The sequence below is a fragment of the Orcinus orca genome, chromosome 5 (assembly GCF_937001465.1).
Source record: "Orcinus orca chromosome 5, mOrcOrc1.1, whole genome shotgun sequence".
Classification (NCBI taxonomy): domain Eukaryota; kingdom Metazoa; phylum Chordata; class Mammalia; order Artiodactyla; family Delphinidae; genus Orcinus; species Orcinus orca.
The window spans coordinates 34,440,396-34,460,877 of NC_064563.1; the positions used below are offsets into that span (position 1 = coordinate 34,440,396).

General features: G+C 39.2%; 1 protein-coding gene across 4 annotated transcripts in view; it reads left to right on the forward strand.

The window, feature by feature from the left end:
- RYK (receptor like tyrosine kinase) overlaps positions 1-20,482 on the forward strand; it is a 100,220-nt gene that overhangs the window by 22,623 nt on the left and 57,115 nt on the right. For 3 of the 4 annotated variants that reach the window (XR_004476407.2, XM_004278928.3, XM_033404064.2), the window contains exons 2-3: positions 7,358-7,479; positions 18,789-18,888. Coding sequence is in view for 3 of the 4 variants with exons in the window: in XM_004278928.3 (XP_004278976.1) it covers positions 7,358-7,479; positions 18,789-18,888 (222 nt within the window). In the remaining variant the exon portion in view is untranslated. The remainder of the gene's footprint in view (positions 1-7,357; positions 7,480-18,788; positions 18,889-20,482) is intronic. The other variant, XM_049710537.1, reaches the window with a different exon arrangement.

The following is a 20,482-nucleotide window of genomic DNA, read 5'->3' on the forward strand; positions in this document are numbered from 1 at the left end:
GAATAAGGTTAAGGGGAAACCATTCAAGACCTTTGCAGTTTTCAAACCAATTACTAACAAAAGCATAATTGGTACCTTATGAGATAACTTGGACAGCCTGGTCAAACCACTTAGGGTGGCTGAGGCTGCTTCAGAGGAGAATTAAAGATGTTAAAACATAATAGGGTGGAAATCGCTGGCTTGCATGTTTTTGAGATAGTGCAGATGAGAGCAGCTTTCTAAGCCATTGGGGCTGCCATAGAGTTGGACACAAGAGAAAGTGCATCTTCCTAGGTCCAGGAACCACGCAGAGACTGGTGGTGCTCCTCTGAGGAGAGAGCCCTGCGTGCAGGTGCTTATTTTTAGTTTTCTTAAAATAGGGCTGAGAGGGCTCCTGCCTGGTGGTAGCTGAGTTGAGTAAGGGTCTTTTCCTTTTCCACTGAAAGTTATAATTCTTTACCTGCTATTCCAGTCCCCCTTGCCTGGGAAAATTCAAATGTAAACTGACACAATTTCTGTGTTGTACTGGTATTGTTATTTTATTTACTAACCACTTATAAGCTAATTGGTGTTCAGGAACCTGTCTTATGACAGAACAGACTGTATTTGCTAATTTGATAGGTGAAAATTTGAACCTAATTTGAACCATTAAATTTGAACCATTAAAATGGCTTCTTTGAAGAAATTCAAACCCTTCCAAACTAGGAATAACTACCTGAGTTAATAAAGAATAGCTATTTCAGGGCTTCCATGGTGGCGCAGTGGTGAGAGGCCCGCGTACCGCAAGAAAAAAAAAAAAAAAGAATGGCTATTTCAAAATAAATTGCTTTCAAAATCTAGTCAGGAAACAGCAACTCTGTTTAACAGTTGTATTACTGTTTCAATACCTCAGTCTAGGGTAGTGAATTTAAAATTTTCAGTTTATTTTGGTGGTCATTAAGATATGGATCACAGGGCTCCAAACTTTCAACAGCTTATGTATATTACTTTATTTGTTGAGCATAGAAGTCATGGTTTTATAGTGACTCATTTGTGGGAATGACTTCATTCAGGATTATGCAGCATTCAGTTATAGCACCAGAGAAGACAAGGAGTAGGGGTGTCAAGTCAAGTTCAAGATTGGCTGTTTTCAGGGTAGGGTATGCATGTCTTGATATAGGCTGTGGGAGAAAGTTGAGGGTACTGGTAAGAAAGTAATTGCAGTAATTGGCGTTGAGGCCAGTAAGAAGAAAATAAGGAAATAATTGCTATAATCAAATGGGAGAAACAAGAGGATTATGGACACTGGCGATATTATGAGCCCACAGAACAGCTGTTGTAACAATAAAGGGAAGGAGCTGAGGAGCTACTAACTATTGAGATAATTACAGTGTAAGATTTTGGAGGTAGAGCAATTTATATATTGTCACTGTCCATAGAAATGGGTTGCTTTGGTATGGATGAAGGTTGTTGGAGTTGAGGAATAAAAGGATCATTGAAGGTTGGGTTGAGAGTGGGTTGGTCTCAGGTACATTGGGAGTCTGCCATAATAAGTCACAGGATAAGGGTGTGTAGAAATTTCATAAACTGGTTCCAGAATCCTCAGTGAATGAGGTAGCTAAGATACTGGGAAGGAGTTTTATGTGGAGTTGAATTTACAGAACTCCTAGATGTTCTTGACACTTTGAACTGTGTCTGGAAAATTTAAATATTTACACATGGTTGTTATTACCAGTAATAACCTTATAACTGTAATTTATTAGGAACAATTCATTTCCGTGTGAATGATGTTTGAAATTTAAATTTGGAAGTTGTTGATCACTTAAGATTAATTCTTTTTCTCTGAAACTTTTTATGTTGGTGATAGTAAATTCTGTGGTATGCAAGCTTTTTAAGACTGGAAAAGAGAGGTAAAAACTTGTTGACTCTTTAAAAAAATTTAGGTAAACTTTACATACAATGAAACGTGCAGATACAGTTGGTCGAGTTTTGAAAAATGCATACACCTATGTAACCACCGCCCCCATTAGATGCAGAACATTTCCATCACCCCAGGAGGTTCCCTTTGTAATCAGTCCACGAATCTCCCTCCCAGCCCCCTCCCAAGCAACCACACTAATCTGATTTCTGTCACCACAGATTAATTTTGCCTGCTCTAGAACGTTATATAAATGGAATCATATAGGATGTACTCTGTGTACAGCTTCTTTGACTCATATTGTCTGTGAGATTCATCCCTTTTGTTACAGAGTCTCAACAGTTTATTTTCATTGCTGAGTAGTATTCCATTGTATGAATATACTCAATTGGTTATTCATTCATCTGCTGATGAACATTTGTGTTGTTTCCAGTTTTGGCTATTCTGAATAAAAGTGTTATCAATGTTCACATACGAGTTTTTTTGTGGAATCATATGTTTTTATTTCTTTTGGATAATTACCTAGGAGTGGAATTACTGGGTCTGAGTAGGCATATGCTTAACTTTATAAGAAACTGCCTGTTTTCCAAAGTAGTTGAACGTTTTTACCTTCCCAGCAATGTATGAGAGTTGCAGTTGCTCCACATCGTTGCCAACATTTAGTCATTCTTGTGAGTGGAAATGGTATCTCATTGTGGTTTTAGTTTGTATTTCGCTGATAACTAATAATGTTTAGCACCTTTTCATATGCTCATTGTCTATTTACATATCTTTTCTTACAAAATGTATGTTCACATCTTTTGCCTATTTTATTTAATTGGGTTGTCTTTTTAGTTTTGGTTCATAAGAGATCTTTATTCTAGAAACAAGTCCTTTTAGGTGTATGAGTTGTGAATATTTTCTCCCAGTTTGTGACTTGAATTTCATTTTCTTAGTATCTTTTAAGGAGCAGAAGTTTTTAATTTTAATGATGACCAATTCATCAATTTTTTCTCTTTGGGTTCGTGGTTTATGTGGCCAGTCCAAGAAATCTTTGCTTAACCCAGGTTGTGAAAATAATCATTTTCTTCTAGAAGCTTTATAGTTTTAGCCTTTACATTTAGGTCTGTAATCAATTTCCGATCAGGTTTTGTAATATGTGATATGTAAGATAGGGCTCAAGATTTTTCCCCCCATACCTTTATCCATTTGGTTTAGCATCACTTTAATTGAATTGCCATTGTGCCTTTGTTGAAATTCCATTGACCCTTGTGGGTTTAGTTTTGGATTCTGTTTTGTTCCATTGATATATCTATCCTTATACCAATACCACACTGTCTTGATTACTCTAGTTCTTCATCCTGTTGTGAAATAGGATGATAACTGGAATCCTTACATTACCTATGAGGTAGTGTGAGTCTTCCAACGTTGTCTTTTTCTTTTTTCTTCAAGATTATTTTGGCATTTAAATTTCATTTTAGAGTTAATTTGTTTCTTCAGAAAATCTGTTAGGATTTTGATTAGGATTACTTTAAAGCTATAGATCAATTTAAGAAACTTGACATCTTAACAGTGTTGAGGCTTATCTAAGAGAATGGTATCTCTCCACTTACTTAGGTCATCTCTAATTTTTCTGTCATCTTCTGTAGTTTCCAAGTAAAGAGGTCTTATCTTTAGTTAGAATTATTTCTAGAAACTGTTTTCTTTTATGTTATTGATTTTTAAATTTTATTTTCCAATTGTTGCTAGTATATAGAGATACAAGTAATTTTTTGAATATTGGCCTTGTATTCTGAGGCTTTGCTAAATTCATGAATTGGTTTTAGTAGTATTTTATTAATAATAGATTTCATAGTGTTTTCTCTGCACATGTAATCCTATCATCTGTGAATAATGAGCTATAGTTCATCCTCTCTAACTTTTATACTTTTTGTCATATAAATTGGCTATGACCTCCAGCGCAAGGTTGAATAGAAGTGTTGGAAGTGGACATCCTTGTCTTGTTTCTGATCTTAGAAATAAGAATTTAAATTCACCATTGAGTATGATGTTAGCTATAGTGTTTTTGTAGATACTCTTTACCAGACTGAGAAGATTTACTTCTCTTCCTAGTTTGCCCAGTTTTTTTTTAATCATTATTAGGCTTTGAATTTTACCAAATGCATTTTCTGCATCTATTGAGATGATCTGGGTTTTTGCCTTTTATTCATTAATGTGTTTAATTATATTGATTTTTAAAGGTTTACCTTTTATAAACACTTGGTCATGATGTATTAACCTTTTTCTATATTGCTGGACTCAGTTTGCTAATGTTTGATGGAGAATGTGTCTATGTTCACGAGGGAAGTCAGTCTAATTTTCTTACGATGTTTTAGTCAGGTTTTAATATCAGTGTAACATGAAATGAGTTAGGAAGTTCTTTGACTGTTTTCTGAAAGAGTTTGTGCAAGATTGGTAGTATATCTTCCTTAAATGTTTTGGTAGAATTCATCTGGACCTGGAGCTTTGAGGGAAGATTTTTAATTATTTGGATTTTTAATTTCTTCTTGTCAGTTTTGGTAAATTCAAGGATTTTTTTAATCTTACCTAAATTACTGAAATTGTCATTAGGTTGTTCATAATATTCTTTTTTTAACATCTATAGGACTTGTAGTAACGTTGCCTCTTCCTAAATATTGTTAGTCTGTGTCTCCTTTTTTTCTTATTTATTTATCTATCTATTTATTTATTTATTTATGGCTGCGTCAGGTCTCAGTTGTGGCATGCGGGATCCTTTGTTGCGGTGCGCAGCCTCTTCGTTGCGGTGTGCCGGCTTCTCTCTAGTTGTGGCTCATGGGCTCCAGAGCACGTGGGCTCTGCAGTTGGGGAACACGGGCTCTGTAGTTGTTGGGCGCGGGCTTAGTTACCGTGCAGTGTGTGGGATCTTAGTTCCCCAGCCAGGGATCAAACCCGAGTCTCCTGCATTGGAAGTCCGCATCGTACTCTTAACCACTGGACCACCAGGGAAGTCCCTACTAATCTTTTCAAGTAATCATCTTTTGACTTTATCCTTATGGTTAATTTCTGTATTGTGGTATTTGATCAGAGAAGGTAGCCTGCATTATTTCAAGTTAGAATCCATTTTGTAAAATGTGTAATGGGGGCTTCCCTGGTGGCGCAGTGGTTGAGAGTCCGCCTGCCGATGCAGGGGACACGGGTTCGTGCCCTGGTCCGGGAGGATCCCACATGCCGCGGAGCGGCTGGGCCCGTGAGCCATGGTGGCTGGGCCTGCGCGTCCGGAGCCTGTGCTCCTCAATGGGAGAGGCCACAACAATAAGAGGCCTGCATACCGCAAAAAAAAAAAAAAAAAAAAAGTGTAATGGGTCTAATTCATGATTAACCTCCCTTGTTTCATGTCCCATAATTACATTGTTCAAATTATATGTCCACACTAAATTTTTATCTGTTTTGATCTTTTGTTTTCTGAAGAATGTTAGTTTCCAACTATGATTGTGGATTTATTTCTTCTTGATTTTTTTTTTGGCTTTCTATATTTGAAGCTCGTTTGTTAGTTGTACTACTGTATCTTACGTTTTTATGAATATGAACTTTTTCTTACTAATAAATTCATATTAATTAATGAATTTATTAATATAAAGTCTTTCTACCTTAAGTTCTAATTTGTCTCATGTCAGTATTGCCATATTTACTTCTTTGTTTTTCTCCCCCTTTTAACCTGGCATATATTTTAAAATTTTGTTCTAGGTATTGTATATCTCTTATGAACAGCATCAATCTAGACTAGAGTAAAAAAAATTTTTAAAAACAAGCAAAATTTAAGCTATTTACAGTTATTGTGTTTGCTGATGGCCTTCTTTGTACCCAGCTTTCTTGTTGCATTTCCCTCCTACCTCTCTCCCACCTTCTTACTTTCTTTCCCCTACCCTCCTTTCTCCAGCCCCATCAGTTCTCCCTCCCCAATTGTTTGCTAGCACTTCCTGTTCTGCTGGCAGGGAGAGCCTTTTGCAGAAGACCTCTAACTTTCTCTCATTGCATTTGGTTTCCTCTATAGGATCAATAAAGCAGCGCTGCTCAACCAGTGCAGCAACTTTCCCCTATGTAAGCCTCAAATCTCATTTCTGAATTAATGATTGTATTAGATTCAGTTCAGAAATGAGAAAACTAATTTTACAGGAGAAATGCCTATAGCAGAGTTATTCATTTCTCTATCTGTATCTTAGGAGGTGTGAGAGCCTCATCTTGACCTCTTTGTATACCACAAGGTGTTTTAGACTCATGGTATAAGGCTCAGTAAGTATGAAATTTACATTTCAGTTGGCCTCCCCTGTACCTTTTTCCCTCCTATGTGTGGAATATGTGTCATGCATTACTAGAGGGACACCTGGTCACAACTTTTAATAACAGTAAATCAATTGAGAGAACTTACTCCCTGCTTTCATTCTTAAAGTTCTTTTGGGTTATCATAGAGAAAACCTCTGATTCTTTACCTCTCTCAAACACTTGCTATTATCCCCTTCCTCCCTTTTTGTAAGCAATGAGCTGGGCTCAGGCTCACTGCCTTGGTGTAGGCCATAGTATTTAGCATTTAGTAATGTTTTGTTTTCCTTTTAATTGATTTATTATTTTTTTTTTTGGTTACCTTGTATTTTTTCACAATAATTACTGGTTTTCCACTCAAGATGGTGATTAAATTTTGCCTTTAAAATTTTTATTTTAAGAAGGGGTATCACAAAATTGAGAAATGTGATGTGTGTTTGAGGTTGGATGTGACCTTGGGCAAGAAAGTGATATGGCAATGAGTGAGATTTGAAATCTCCAACATTTCTCAGGCATCTCGATTATTTCTCTTTTTATCTGCAGTTCTAACTTGTCTAACAAGTGTTTACTGAGCATCTGCTTTGTGCAGAGGACTGTCCCAAGAATACAAGAAGTATGGTGTTCTCCACCTTGTAGTTCAGATTGGGAAGAGGACGTGTGTCTGTGTGGCAGTGGTGTGAGTGTACCTTGGTAACATGCCGTCCAAGCAGCCAGTGCGTCGTACTGACAGAAGCCGAGGTCATCTCTGGCTGGGGTCTTGAGGCCTTGGTTCACATTAATATTTTCACCCAGGTGCCCATCTCTCTTCCTAAATCCTCATCAGTTTTGTGGGGTTAAGGGGCTTTTGCTTGTAGGCATTTCTCTGAGAAGGTCTGTTTCCAAAAGGAAGTGTATCACATTGGTGGTTCTCGGAAGACAGCGTGGCTCCCAGAGTTGTGGCTCCAGCACCCCTGTGCTTAGCTGGAGGACCACTTAATTGTCCTGAGTCTCAGTTTCTTAATCCTTGTTGGCGATGATGAAATCCTGTGTTCTTCCTACTTTGTAAGGCAGCACATGTGGGATATGTTTGTGATGTGCATTTGTACATCAGTGTTATTTTTATAATAATCAGTATTTGAAATACTGATGGTTAATGCTTTTGAGGGTATTATGGGCGTTTAATTTTTTTCCCTATTTTTTTTCTAGGTCTTGATGCAGAACTTTATTATGTGAGAAATGATCTTATTAGTCACTACGCCCTATCCTTTAACCTGTTAGTACCCAGCGAGACAAATTTCCTGCACTTCACTTGGCATGCAAAGTCCAAGGTAAGAGAGCGGTCAACCAAAGATGCCAAGACAGGACCACCCAGGCCCAGAGGCTGAGGCAAGGACTGTATCTGAGGAATGGGCTGCCAACCACACAAGGGGGTCAGTGGGTGGTGGGCTGTAGCAGTACTGGATCTTTTCAGATTTCTATTTTAAATCTTGAGCCTAGTCCTCTAGACTTTCTCAAATCCTTGAAAATGAAGGTAGTCATCATTTATGTGACTAGCTTATGGCAGAACACTTACATCTTTTCAAGCTTTTCAAATAGGGATGTAGCTCTAGCTTGAAGAGGGGACAGCTGGACCTGTTAATGACTATGCTGTTACTGTTATGATGAAGTGATATGAGTGAGGGGTGGGGGAATTTGTAAGTTAGGTGTTTCAGACATGTTTGAGGTATTGGATATAGTTCTCCCATTTATGGAGAAGTGGTAAAAGTCAGGTACAGCAGACGTAAGCACCTGTGTGTAACTATGACGAACCTCTTGCCTGGTTTGCTTGTTGCTGAATTCTTCACATTTCTTCTGTCTGGGCTTCTCTAACATGATAAGTTTTCTCTTAGGTCAGAGAGTGAGAGGCTGAATGTAGAGCCCACCTCCCCCGATCAACTTCAGTTTCTTTTGGCACCATTATATATAAGCTTCTGAGTAGTGTTTTATTTGGGAAATAAAAATAGTTTTTGCTACTAAAAACAAATAAGAATACCTACTGTACAGTTTATTTTAAAATTATTATAAAGTGGTATTTGTCCTTATATTTGTTGCAGGTCATTTAAGTTTGATCACTTTAATATAGATCTTTTTTTGTCTACTTAGAAAACAATAATAGTTATTGGGAAAATTCAAATATTATAGAATTGTTTTAAGAACTGTTAAGACTTTGTACCTCTGTACCAAGAAGTAATCATTGTTTATAATTTGGTATACTTCAAAGCTCATTTCTTTTTCCTTTTTAAACAAAAAGGGGATTTTCTAACACATGTGTTGTACAGTGTTTCCCCCCTACCTGATACTATGTCTTGGCATCATTCCATTTCTGTACTTTCAGATTTAACGCAGTCTCTTTAATGGCTTTATAATATGATATCATATGGATGTACGATGTATTGTTATTTGTTAAGTGTCTCATTGATGCATGGATTTTTTTTTTTTTTTTTTTTTGCGGTACGCGGGCCTCTCACTGTTGTGGCCTCTCCCGTTGCGGAGCACAGGCTCCGGACGCACAGGCTCAGCGGCCATGGCTCACGGGCCCAGCTGCTCCGCGGCATGTGGGATCTTCCCGGACCGGGGCACAAACCCATGTCCCCTGCATCAGCAGGCAGACTCTCAACCACTGCGCCACCAGGGAAGCCCGATGCATGGATTTTTAATAGCATTTTACTGTTTCAAACAATGTTTCCTTTCACTATTACAAATAGTTTCTTCACTTCATTTGGCAGGCAAAATCCATGGTAAAAACAATTGGTAGTTCATCTTTTGTTACTGTTTCTAACTTTATTATTGATGAATATAGAAACAAAAAATATGTATGTGTGTGAATGTTTATGAGTATGTATGTATACATTAAGAACATCTTAATTTGTTAAGAAATTTTTGTGTACTTTTGGCATTATTTCTGAGTAGTACGTTGTGACCAGGAAGTGAAATGACTGGGTCAGAGACTCTGCATGATTAAAATTTTGATTGATATCACCAAATTCGTTCTCCCTTCCCTCTCTTAAGATGGTACCAATAAGCCAACATTCCTTACAAAGTGAATAAGAGTGCTTCTTTCAGTTCACCATTTAATGCTAAATATTTAAGTATATTTGTTTGCCAGTCAGATAAGTAAAAATGATTATATAAATATGCATATATCCACATTATTATATATACTCACATGTACATTAGAGAAACGTACACACATACACATACATGCATTAAAACGTAGCTGCAGGAATGCTGTGATTAAAGTTGAATTAGCTTGGATCCTGGGTAAAGCATATGTGCCTTGCTGTCTAGAGCACCTCAACTGTCCAACATTATTGCCTTGGGGTATCCAAATAGGGGGGTGTTCTTTTAGGAGTGGATAGATCTCTTTAGGGTGAAATCTGCAAAAACAGAGAGAGAAATTTCATGTGAACTAAGAACATATGGTAGATGGTAACTTGGATATACTGAAGTGCCAGCATAAGTCATATAGGTAGTTCAGAAAAGGTTCACCTGAGACATTTTAATCTAAGGTCTGTTAGTTTGAATGGGTAGACACCTGGACTCTTCAATGAAACAGCTATCACATTTTTCAGTATTCTTATATAACATTGTGTGACATTATTATTTTGGGTGGGTAACTTTTAATTTTGATATAATTTCAAACATAGAGAAAATTATAAGAACAGTACAAAGAATTCTCAAAGAGTATCCTTTACCCAGGTTCATTAATTGTTACTGGTTTGCTCCATTTACTTACTTTATCATTCATTCGCTCATTCTCCCCACACTCATGCACACATACTTTTTTCCGTTGAACTGTGTGCAAGTGAATTGCATGCATTGTGTCCCTTTACTCCTAAATATATCAGTGTATATTTTCTAAGAACAGGGTTAGGAACTTAATATTAAAACAATACTATTATCTAATCTACAGAACTCATATTTCATCAGTTATCCCAATCATGTTCTTTATAGCCCTTTTTTCTCCTGTGGCCTTTCTTTGTGTTTCTTGACTTTGACATTTAGGAACATACAGGCCAGTGGACTGTCCCTCATTTTGAGTTTCTGAGGTTTCCTTATGGTTAGATTCCGGAATGTCTCCTTGGTGGTAACACTACAGCATTGCTGTCCTCCACAGTGCACACGATGTCAATTTGTCCCCTTACTGTTGATGTTAACTGTGATCACACAGTTCACCAGGTTTCTCCACTGTAAAGTTCTCTCCTTTATAATGAACAGGTAATCGTGGGGAAATAATTTGAAATTATATATTAAAATCCCATAACGCAACACCCTTTCAACCACTAATTTTTGCACCTGTGTTTAGAACTAGGTTTCACTTTTAGCCAGTGTGATTGTTTCCTCTCACTGGAAGAGGTGATCTGCACTGGGTAGCCATTTGGTGGTAGTGCTGTAGAAGGAATTTAAACATTGTGGAGTGGCAGTCTTAAAATTTAAGTTCCTTTGCAACTCTGAGATCCATTGTTTCTGTGAATCTTTCAGGCAGAGAAGCTTTTTATATTCTTCAAAAAATTGATGGTTAGTCCTTTGTTACTTTTCCTATCTTTAATGTTGATGAATACGAAAACAAAAAATACATATATTTTAAAATAGTGAAAAATCTAATGAAATAGTAGAGATTCTATTCTGGGTAAGCTGCTGACTTTGAATAGGATGTGATTGTTTCTGGGCCCACTTGGGGAAAAAAATGCTGATATACCATGAGAATATTTTCTGGGCAAGTGTATGAGTAGTGACTTATGAATAAAAAGGCAGTGTGGGATGTGGCAGTTAGAATTGAACAGAATTAAACATTCTATTTTCATTCATTTTTAAAAATATACACTAATTTTTTTTTTTTTTTCATTTGGAGTGAGTTTCAGGGGTCTGACTGCTGATAGTGGGTGCCTGAGGAGTTTTAGGAGCCTGTCACAAGGAGGAAATTGGAGTGGAGGAGAGCAGATAGAAGAAGGGGCTCAGATGAATATATATGTTTGAACGGGAAGCAGTGTTGGCGTGGGTACATTTTGGATTAGCAGGAGCCTTGGTATAGCTCTTTTGTACTTTCATGTTCTTCACATTATCTTGTAGAGCATCATTTCTAAACTACTTCTGTGGCGGGTATTAAATACCATCATTAATGCACATTTGGACTGCTCTTGCTGTTATGATAGTCCTCATAAGGCAGAAGCTCCCTGACTTGTTGGAGGCCATCACATTTATTTACACGTCGAGGCCAGAAGCCTAGAAGGGATCCTAGACTCCTCCTTCACCTTCCCAGTCCAGATTATTCTCGCTCATAATTACACCTTAAATTCGTTTCCTACCTCTCTCGAGACTAATGCCTCATCCTTAGTTTGGGCTTTCATTGTTTCTTAACTAGATACAGAAATAGTCTGCTAACTGGTCTTGCCTCTGGACTGACCTCTTGCTGTACCCCCCGCAAAGCTGTCCTAGGGCTCTCGGTTGCCATCAGAATAAAGTTCTATTTCTTAGGGAGCCTTCATGATCTCATCCCTGCCTTTTCTTTTTCTGCCTGCCCTCCTGCTAATTGTTTACTGCCATTTTTTTTGGGGGGGGGGGGTCTGGCAATTTCTGGAATGCCCTGTACCCTGTCACATTGCTGCTGTTTGCTCTGCTAGAAATGCCCTTTCCTCATTCTTTACCTCATTAACTCTTTTTATCTCAAAACTTACACTTGGTGTCACCTCTATTTCATCTATGTCAGGTGCCCTTTTCTGTACCCACAGTGACCTTCTCTTTCCTCCCTCATAGCCCTTATCATACTCTAAGAATATTTTAGTAGTTGATTTTCTTGTCTGTCTCCTTCCAAGGTGCTGAGCATGTTAAGGGTAGGCACCTCTTTTGTCCTTTTCTGAGTCCCTTGTGCCTGGTGTAGCACCTGGTAGTTAGTTACAGGTATTCCTTAACTGACTATGGAAGAGATGCACAGGTAGAAGCCACAGGGCACAGCTCAACAAATGGGGAACTTCTGAACAGTTAGAGCTTTTCAAAGTTAGAATGTGCTGCTTTAGGAGTGGTGGATTCCTGTATCTAGAAATGTGAAAACATAGGTTGGGTACACTTGACAAGCTAGTTGACAAACTAGTTGCACACCTGGGATTTTCCAGATATTTCACTCTGAATAAAGTTATAAATTTGGAAAAATGAATGGAATTCATAGTTTGAATATATAGCTGAACTTATCTCACAGTTCATCTGTAGCAGGTGTAAGAATTTAGAGGAAAGTGCTAATCATGTTATATCTTAAAATGTTTTATAGTAAAAAACTAAGGAACGTGTGTACGTTAAATCTAATTTCAGGTTCGGCTTCCGTTGCAGCTCCTAATTCCAGTTTTAGGTCATAATCTCTTCGGTGATTTTAGCACAGTTGTTTAATTGAAGTTTGTCTATTTTAAAAGTTAATCTTTTTTTTGTTTTTGTTTTTGCCGTACGCGGGCCTCTCACTGTTGTGGCCTCTCTCGTTGTGGAGCACAGGCTCCGGATGCGCAGTCTCAGCGGCCATGGCTCATGGGCGCAGCCGCTCGCGGCATGTGGGATCTTCCTGGACCGGGGCACTAACCCGTGTCCCCTGCATCGGCAGTCGGACTCAACCACTGCGCCACCAGGGAAGCCCTAAAAGTTAATCTTTTGAGTATTTCATTTATGCATATGGTACAAAATGCAAAAGGCATAGGGGTATACAGTGAAAAATAAATCCCCTACACCTTCCTAGTACCATCCCCAAGCAATCTAGCCACCTAGTTCCCCTTCCATTGGCAACCACTGTTACCTGATTCTAGTCTCCCCTTCTAAAGATAGTCTGTGCATAGATAAGCATCTGGGTGTGTGTGTGTGTATTTTTTTGAAATGGGAAAATCATCCAAGGGGCTAGGAGAGACATGTTGGAGAGTTCTTCACCTGATCATGTTGGCTCTGGGATGCAATCAGGAACTTTCAGAAGGAGGGCCATGGCTCCCAGGCTCCAGCACTTTGTAGTTCTTGCTTTTTAAGAATTGCCAGAAGATGAGGTATTTGCTTCCAGAGATCTCCAGGCTTCTTGGTATTTCACTTCACATTGTAGATATTTTAACATTAGTTTTAACACATCAGAGCTTTTGATAATAGTGTTCTCCAGTGTATACGTGATTCTGTTTTATCTTGCCAAACAGGTTGTGGTCTTCTCAGAGGCTGGAGCTGTGTCTTATTCATGACATTGTGTCACACTGCCTTAGTGAGTGGTTGGTAAATGTGATGGGTTAATTGCATTTCCAGATGGGATGAGAACTCTGGTGTTGCTTGTCTTTCACAAGGCCACACACTCAAAAAGAAAAAAAAAAAGACTACTGGTGGCTTTAAGAAATAATTAGTTTCTTCTGTATTCCAGAACATTCTCCAATATCCAGAAAAAAACATGCAACTGCATCTGTTAAGTGTCAGTAGATATTTTAGATAGCTGAAAGGCAAAAATATACCAAAATGTAGCAGAATACAATCCCCACTCACTCCCATCCCATAGCTGATATCTGGTTTCAGGAATTCATCATTGTCAGGAGGGTCTGCAGGGAACTTGTCCAGAGTTCCTACAGCAGCCCTGGGGCTCAGCCTGCTGTATCGCCTGCAGAGTGGGGTTTCTATGAGAAATGCAGCACTTCTGGTAATTTCAGAGGAATTAAAAGCCTATTTGGCTGTAGGCAAGTGTATTCACTTTAAATCTGTACTGTGTTCCAAAAGGAAGTGGCTTTACTCAGCAGCTGCCTCTTTGCAATTGCCATTTGTTTCCAAGTAAGGGAAGATTACCAAAAATGTTTATTTCTTAGCTTATTCAAATATTCATATTTTCTCTAGTTTCTTTTCTGAAGTATTTTGGCTCATTCTTTTTTCTGATAAACAACTGCTGTTCAGATTTCCTTTGTTCCAGTAGATTATAAATGTTAGCTTTAGAGCAGATCTGTTTCTTCAAAGGATCATTGGCAAGTGAGATTCGATATAGAGCGATACATGCCAAAATAGGAAAAAACTGGCCTTTAATAATGGGCAGTTTCTAACCCCAGAAACTGCAATTTAAAATTTTATATTCTGAAGGTTCCAGAGGGAGAAGAGAACTGCTTTGGAATGCCTTTCACGTTTAGGCAGAGAGCATCAAAAAGGGAGGAAGCAAAGGACAGGCATGGTACTTTCACACTTCTTAGTGTTCCAGGCTGTTCTTGGCCAAAGGTTTGGGCTTTTCAGAAATCTTACTCAGCCCGTTCACCACCTCTCTCCATGCCCCTGACTCTACCCAGCTCCACTCACAAGCTTACTTCTCTCCCTCCTGCCCTTCTCCGCCCCCAACCCCTGGCTGCACTGAGACTCTCCAGAGCTAGTCTTGTTCCCGCCCTTAGCACTGCAGATAAGGCCTTTGACCCTGTTTGCCGCTGGCTTTATCTGCTGCCCCAGGGGTTCTGGTCCCTGACTAGCTGTGCCTCTGCTTGCAATAACTGAGACCTAGAATAAAGGAGACAGCAAGTGTGGGGAAGCATAATAAGTTTGGTTTTGAATCTGCCACATTTGAGAGCTGTAAGATTATTAGGTAGATATGTCTAGTAGGTAATTGGGCATATGGGAGAAAATGAAGATATAGGAGAGTGAGAGAGATGAGTTGATGATACAAAATCCCATCAATGGTGAAGTGGGCTAGAACTAGTATACTAGGAGAGAAGGGTTTATCATTTGGAGAGGAGAACAGATCTCTCCTTGGGACTGGTGCGCAAAGGTTGAGTGTTCTAAACAGATCTGCCTGGAGCTGAAAAGAAAGGCAGAAAGGGGGTTCCTGTGTGCCAGCCGCAGGGGACAAGAGCATTGTCCGAGAGAAGGGAAGTGGGGAGGGCAGCAGGTGGTGAAGCTGTGGATCCTGTGAGATTTGGAGTGAGAAGACTAGGGAGAGAGGGGTGAGTGGGGAAGGGATTGCTGAGCAGAATTAACGGCCTACCCTGAAGCTGGGGATCATCTTTGTGTCGTAGCAACTTTCTCTTCCAGGTGTGATTTCCCCCAGCAGTGCTGGGCAGCAGAAGTAGAGTGAGAGGTGGTCAGAGTCCTGATGGCAATACGACTGTGTCGGTAACTAGTCTTCTTTGGGGCACAGTCTGTGGGAAAGTGAAACCAGGTCACTAGCTAGGCTGGAGAGGATGGAAATAGCTTTACTGGCTATTGCATCCCAACTATGAGCATAGCCCTTGGCTTACAAATGTGCTTCATAAATGTTGGTTGAATCAGAGTGTTGTGGACAAAGAACCGGTTTTATAGGAATCAGATGTTATGATGGGATCTTTGATAGAGTGGGATTTTTGCATTTGTTTTGGTTATGGGGCAATTCTTCAGTACATAGGAATACTGAATGTTAATATTGAAGCCATCAGGAAGATGGCAGGAGACAGAGTGAGCCAAGTGCCCAGGCCTCTGCAGAGTCCCTGTGTGTCACTGATGATGTTGGCGTGAGAAATATCCGTTGTGAGTAGAAGTTGGGAGCTTCAGAGTATAGGGGGTTTTGCATGAGGAAGGGGTGTGTAGGACCTAATGATTCTGAAAGAATGCTGACCCTACTGTCTAGGCCCTGAGGGTTGAGGGTTAGGAAAGCCAGTCTGGGGGAGAAGGTGGGGAAGACACTTGTGAAGAGGCTGAGAGTATGGGAGGCTGTTTAGAATAGTGGCGTTCCCAAGATGGGGGACAAAACAGAAGGGCAGCAGTATTGTTCTTGGCAGGGCATAGGAAAGCTTGTGTCAGAATCTCTGGGGTCAGTAGGCTGGTGCTTACGGGGAAGTGCTGCAGGGCCTAGGGTAGCTACTCTGGAATGATTGCTGATGCCACTGGGGTCTGCGTTCATTAAAGGGGGCCTGTGCCAGACTGACAGGTGTGTCATCTTAATTATTTTATTTGATCTTCATAACATGGTTATACTAGCCTCATTTTATAAAAACTGAAACTCGGAAAAGTTAGTAATTTACCTAATGGTCACACAGTCTCATGGTTCTAATCCAGTTCTTGCTGACTGTGCTTAATTTTTTTTTCATGCACTTGCCCTTCATGTATTGCCCTGTTTAGAGGTAGCATGGGTATAGGGATATAGTCAATGCATTCTCTTAATGTTAGTCAATGAGTGTTGCTGGGAAAGCCTGCCCATTCTGGGCCCAGACTTTCTGGGCTGCAGCTCTCTCTCACCCCCTAGTGGCAGTGATGGTATTTTGGCCTGCTAAGATGAGAGGGAACACTTCTAGCCAAGGTGCCACTAAGTCACTGATGTGCAGCAGCAAGAACATTCCCTTTGTTGTGAACGTGGCACTTACCGAATACAGCCTTCAACAATTGTTTGTATACCTATCTTAACTGTAAAGCAATACTTTAATATTTGCATACTCCCTACAGCGTTCTGGGACTTTCAAGGAGCGTGTGAAAAGAGAAACCCAGAGGGGGAGTTACAGTCATTGGATTGAGCCCTTCTTATCCATGGTTTAAACACCTCCTGACCCAGTTAATACTCAGGTGTCCATCCTTTCTTTTATAATCTGGAAGATTACTCTTTCCCTGTTTCCTCTTCGTTAAGTCTTTTTTTGTTGGCTTTTTTCATTAGCATATAAACATATTTGAGTATCTTCCATTGAAAAAAGAAGAAAGAAGGGCTTTGAAATCTACCCCACCACCCATCCCCAGCCCTGCTCCCCACCATTACCTGATTACATTCTTCCTAGTTAAGTTTCTTGAAGCACGGTTTCTTGGACCTCTTTTCTACTACTGTTTTCCTAACCCACTGCCCTTTGGCTTCTGCCAGTCCCAGCCTCCACCAAAAAGCCCTTGTGACCACTGAATGGGAGAGGGGTACCATTCTTATTGAGTCCCCAAGGGCAGGACAAAGAGTAGTGTGAAATATAAGGCCTCACTGAAGGTCTTGAAGGTGGCAGCCATTCTGAATTTCACCTATTGCTTTGCACTTTGAACTCTTTCTTTCATGAACATCTCTCTAGCAACAGGATATATTTATTGATTGATGCTGATTGGTTCTATTGAGCCACCTGTGTAGGCCAGGTATTGATAGAGAATATTGGTGTTCCCAGGACATCTTCCTAGTCACCCCTCTTCCTTTCCTGATTCTGAATCACTTGAGAAATAGATCCAGAGGTTAGATGGGCATCCAAACATAAACTTTCTCAGTGGTGAAAGCTGGACTAGAGAATGTGGCTTAGATATTCTATGAGAAATTTGTACCTTGGAATCTGCTTGTGAGGTGAGTGGGTCTGTAGAATAGACCTTCGTCCCAGTCACATGCAGGCCCTCAGAGCTTGGCTTTTATCAAATAGAGAAGACATTGGTGACTAGTCATGGTCTGTAAATTATACATCTCAGCCCTTGGCTCTTCATATCTATCTGCCTCTCCAGGGCTTCTCTGTCAGTGGCTGTAGTCCTCAGCAGAATTTCTGAATCCTAGATGGCAGATTGTACAGGAGAGTGGGGGTACTGTTCTGAGCATGAAATAGAGGGTGGCTTACTGGATTGAATTTTTATCCAATTGAAAATTCCTAGGAACAAATGCACAAACATAACAAGACAGAAACCGAGTCATAAATACAGAGAACAAGCAGATGGTTACCAGAGGAGTTAGGGTAGAGGGGGACGAAAGAGATAGATGAGGGAGATTAAGAGGTGCAGACTTCCAGTTGCAAAATAAAAGAGTCAAGGATATGAAATTTACAGTGTGGGCAGTATAGTCAATAACTAAACAATATCTTTGTGGTGATGTATTGTAACTAGACTTATTTTGGTGATCATTTTGAAATGTATAGAAAAATCACTGTTGCATAAATGGAACTAATATAGCGTTGTAGGTCACTTATACTTCAAAAACAAACAAACATACAAAGAAACACATAGAAAAAGAGATCAGATTTGTGGTTACCGGAGGAGGTGGGCAGGGGGAATTGGATGAAGGCAATGAAAAGGTACTACAAACTTCCAGTTATAAGATAAATAAGTGCTAGGGATATAATGTACAACCTTATAAATAGAATTAACAATGCTGTATGTTATATATGAACATTGTTAAGAGAGTAAATTCTAAGAGTTCTTATCACAAGGAAAAATTTTTTTCTATTTCTTTAATTTTGTATCTATATGAGATGATAGATGTTCCCTAAACTTATGGTGATAAGCATTTCATTATGTATGTAAGTCAAATCATTATGCTGTAACCGTTTTAAACTTATATAGTGATATATGTCAATTATATCTCAATAAAACTGGAAGAAAAAAATAAACACACCCCCAAGACAGTAATCTAATGGGTCATGTAAGAGGCAATGCAGTCTGGTGGGGAAAAGTCTTAGAATCAGACGCAGCTGAGCTGGATTCCCACTCTAGCTACTTTGCATATATTCAACTTCCCTGGCTTGGTTTCTTCCAACTGTTTAAAACAAAAGGAACATTCCTAGCACTGTTTCTGACAATTTGGACTTTTTAAAAAATAGCTAGATTATTTGTTCTTATGAAAGGCTCATGCATTCATTAGTTAATGACCTAAATCAGTGAGGTCAAGCTGTTGGTGCCTTTTCTGTTATGATGGATCCAGTTTGTTTATTTCTCCATTTTACAGGTTGAATATAAGCTGGGATTCCAAGTAGACAATTTTGTGGCTATGGACATGCCCCAGGTCAACATTTCTGCTCAGGGGGAAGTTCCACGCACTTTATCAGGTGAGTCTCAGTGACAGAGTTTAACATACTGTTTTTAACTGTGTCCCATGTACTCTCAAAGAACAGTTAAACTACTGATAATGTAGTATTCTACGCACACACGTAGGTATCAGACGCATAAGTACTTTGAAAAGTAATTTTTTTAAATAGGGGTTATTTGGACTGTTTAAACCATTTCCTCTTTTCCAACCCTTCCAGAACTGTCTGCACTCAGCTCTTCTCTATCTCCTTATATGCATTGTTGGCCCCCAGCTGGGTCCCTTTGTCTGGTCTTGTTTCTCTTCCGTTAGTTCCCACACTGCAGCCCTGATAACTGCCGAACACTCACTTCCGACCATGTGATATCAAGCCCCTCAGTGCCCCCACCCCAGTCAGCTGAGTACATTGCACACTCCCCAGCCAGTGTGCTGTGTTTACATCTGCCCCTGCCTGCCTGTCTAAACCTTACTGCTGCATTTGCTCCAGTGTTCCAGCAGTGCCATGCTACATGTAGTTCTCAGAGCCATGCCTTTGCACAAGCTGGTCTCTGTATTTGGAACCATTTTTTCATCTTTCCTGCTTGTGAATTTCTATTCATACTAAATATTCTGCAAGACTCAAAATCTGTACTCTCCTTTTCCTGCCTCCTCTCCCTCCATTTGTTAACTCTTCTGTATTTAACTGTTTTGAACTGATCACATTATCTTGTAATTCTTTCTTTCTCCCTCTAGCCTGTGCCACCCTGAGGGCAGGAGCTGTCTTTTTCAGCTATCTACCCTGGGTGCCTAGCATAACATCTGGAACAGGATAAGCACTCAGGACATGTCTGAGTAAATCATTTAAGTGTCATATTTACACCAATTTAACTACTTTTGAGCCAGCCTTTTGAGAGAGGCTTCTGAAGATGTGAGATTTAAAGAAAACGAAAAATTTTTAAACTTGACAGTATAAGCCCCAGTGTTATGGAACTTTTTTGACAGTCTTACTCACTGTTATTAGTGACATTCATTAATCCAAGCTTTAAGAAAACATGGGAAGGCTGGCTAATTTTTATGGGCCAGTAAAGAAATTTAAAAATGCCCATATTGTTCATATGCTGATGTAGATGGTAGAATGATGTATTCTAAATTTGTAGAAAAAGAGTCTTAAACTGAAAGATTGAAAAAAAAAAAAAGTGCACCAAAGTCTGTTATCCCTTTGCTTACATTAATTGATTAAAAGCCAGTTTCTGTTTAGAAAGGTTTTTTTTTTTCTTTTTAATTCATAGTTGAGAATTTATCAGTTTCATTTACAGGTTTATTTTTAATCTCTTCATTAAGAATAATACATAATTGCATTTTGGTGGTGAATTGTCTTTCCTTTTTTATCAAGTAATTTTTGTTATTACTGTTGATTGTGACTGATGAGGTAGTAGGGTTTGCCTTATGATTCTGTAGCTTTATTATAATAAGAGAACTTATGAGACAAATTGATATATTAAAAATCATGAGCAAATTTGAAAATAATTCTCTTCCTTTATGTCTTGGTTTGTTCTTTAATGCTAACTTTTATATCTGTAATGAATGAAGTACTTAATGTCCAAAGCTGTGTAGTCTAAAGATAAGTTCTCTGAAAG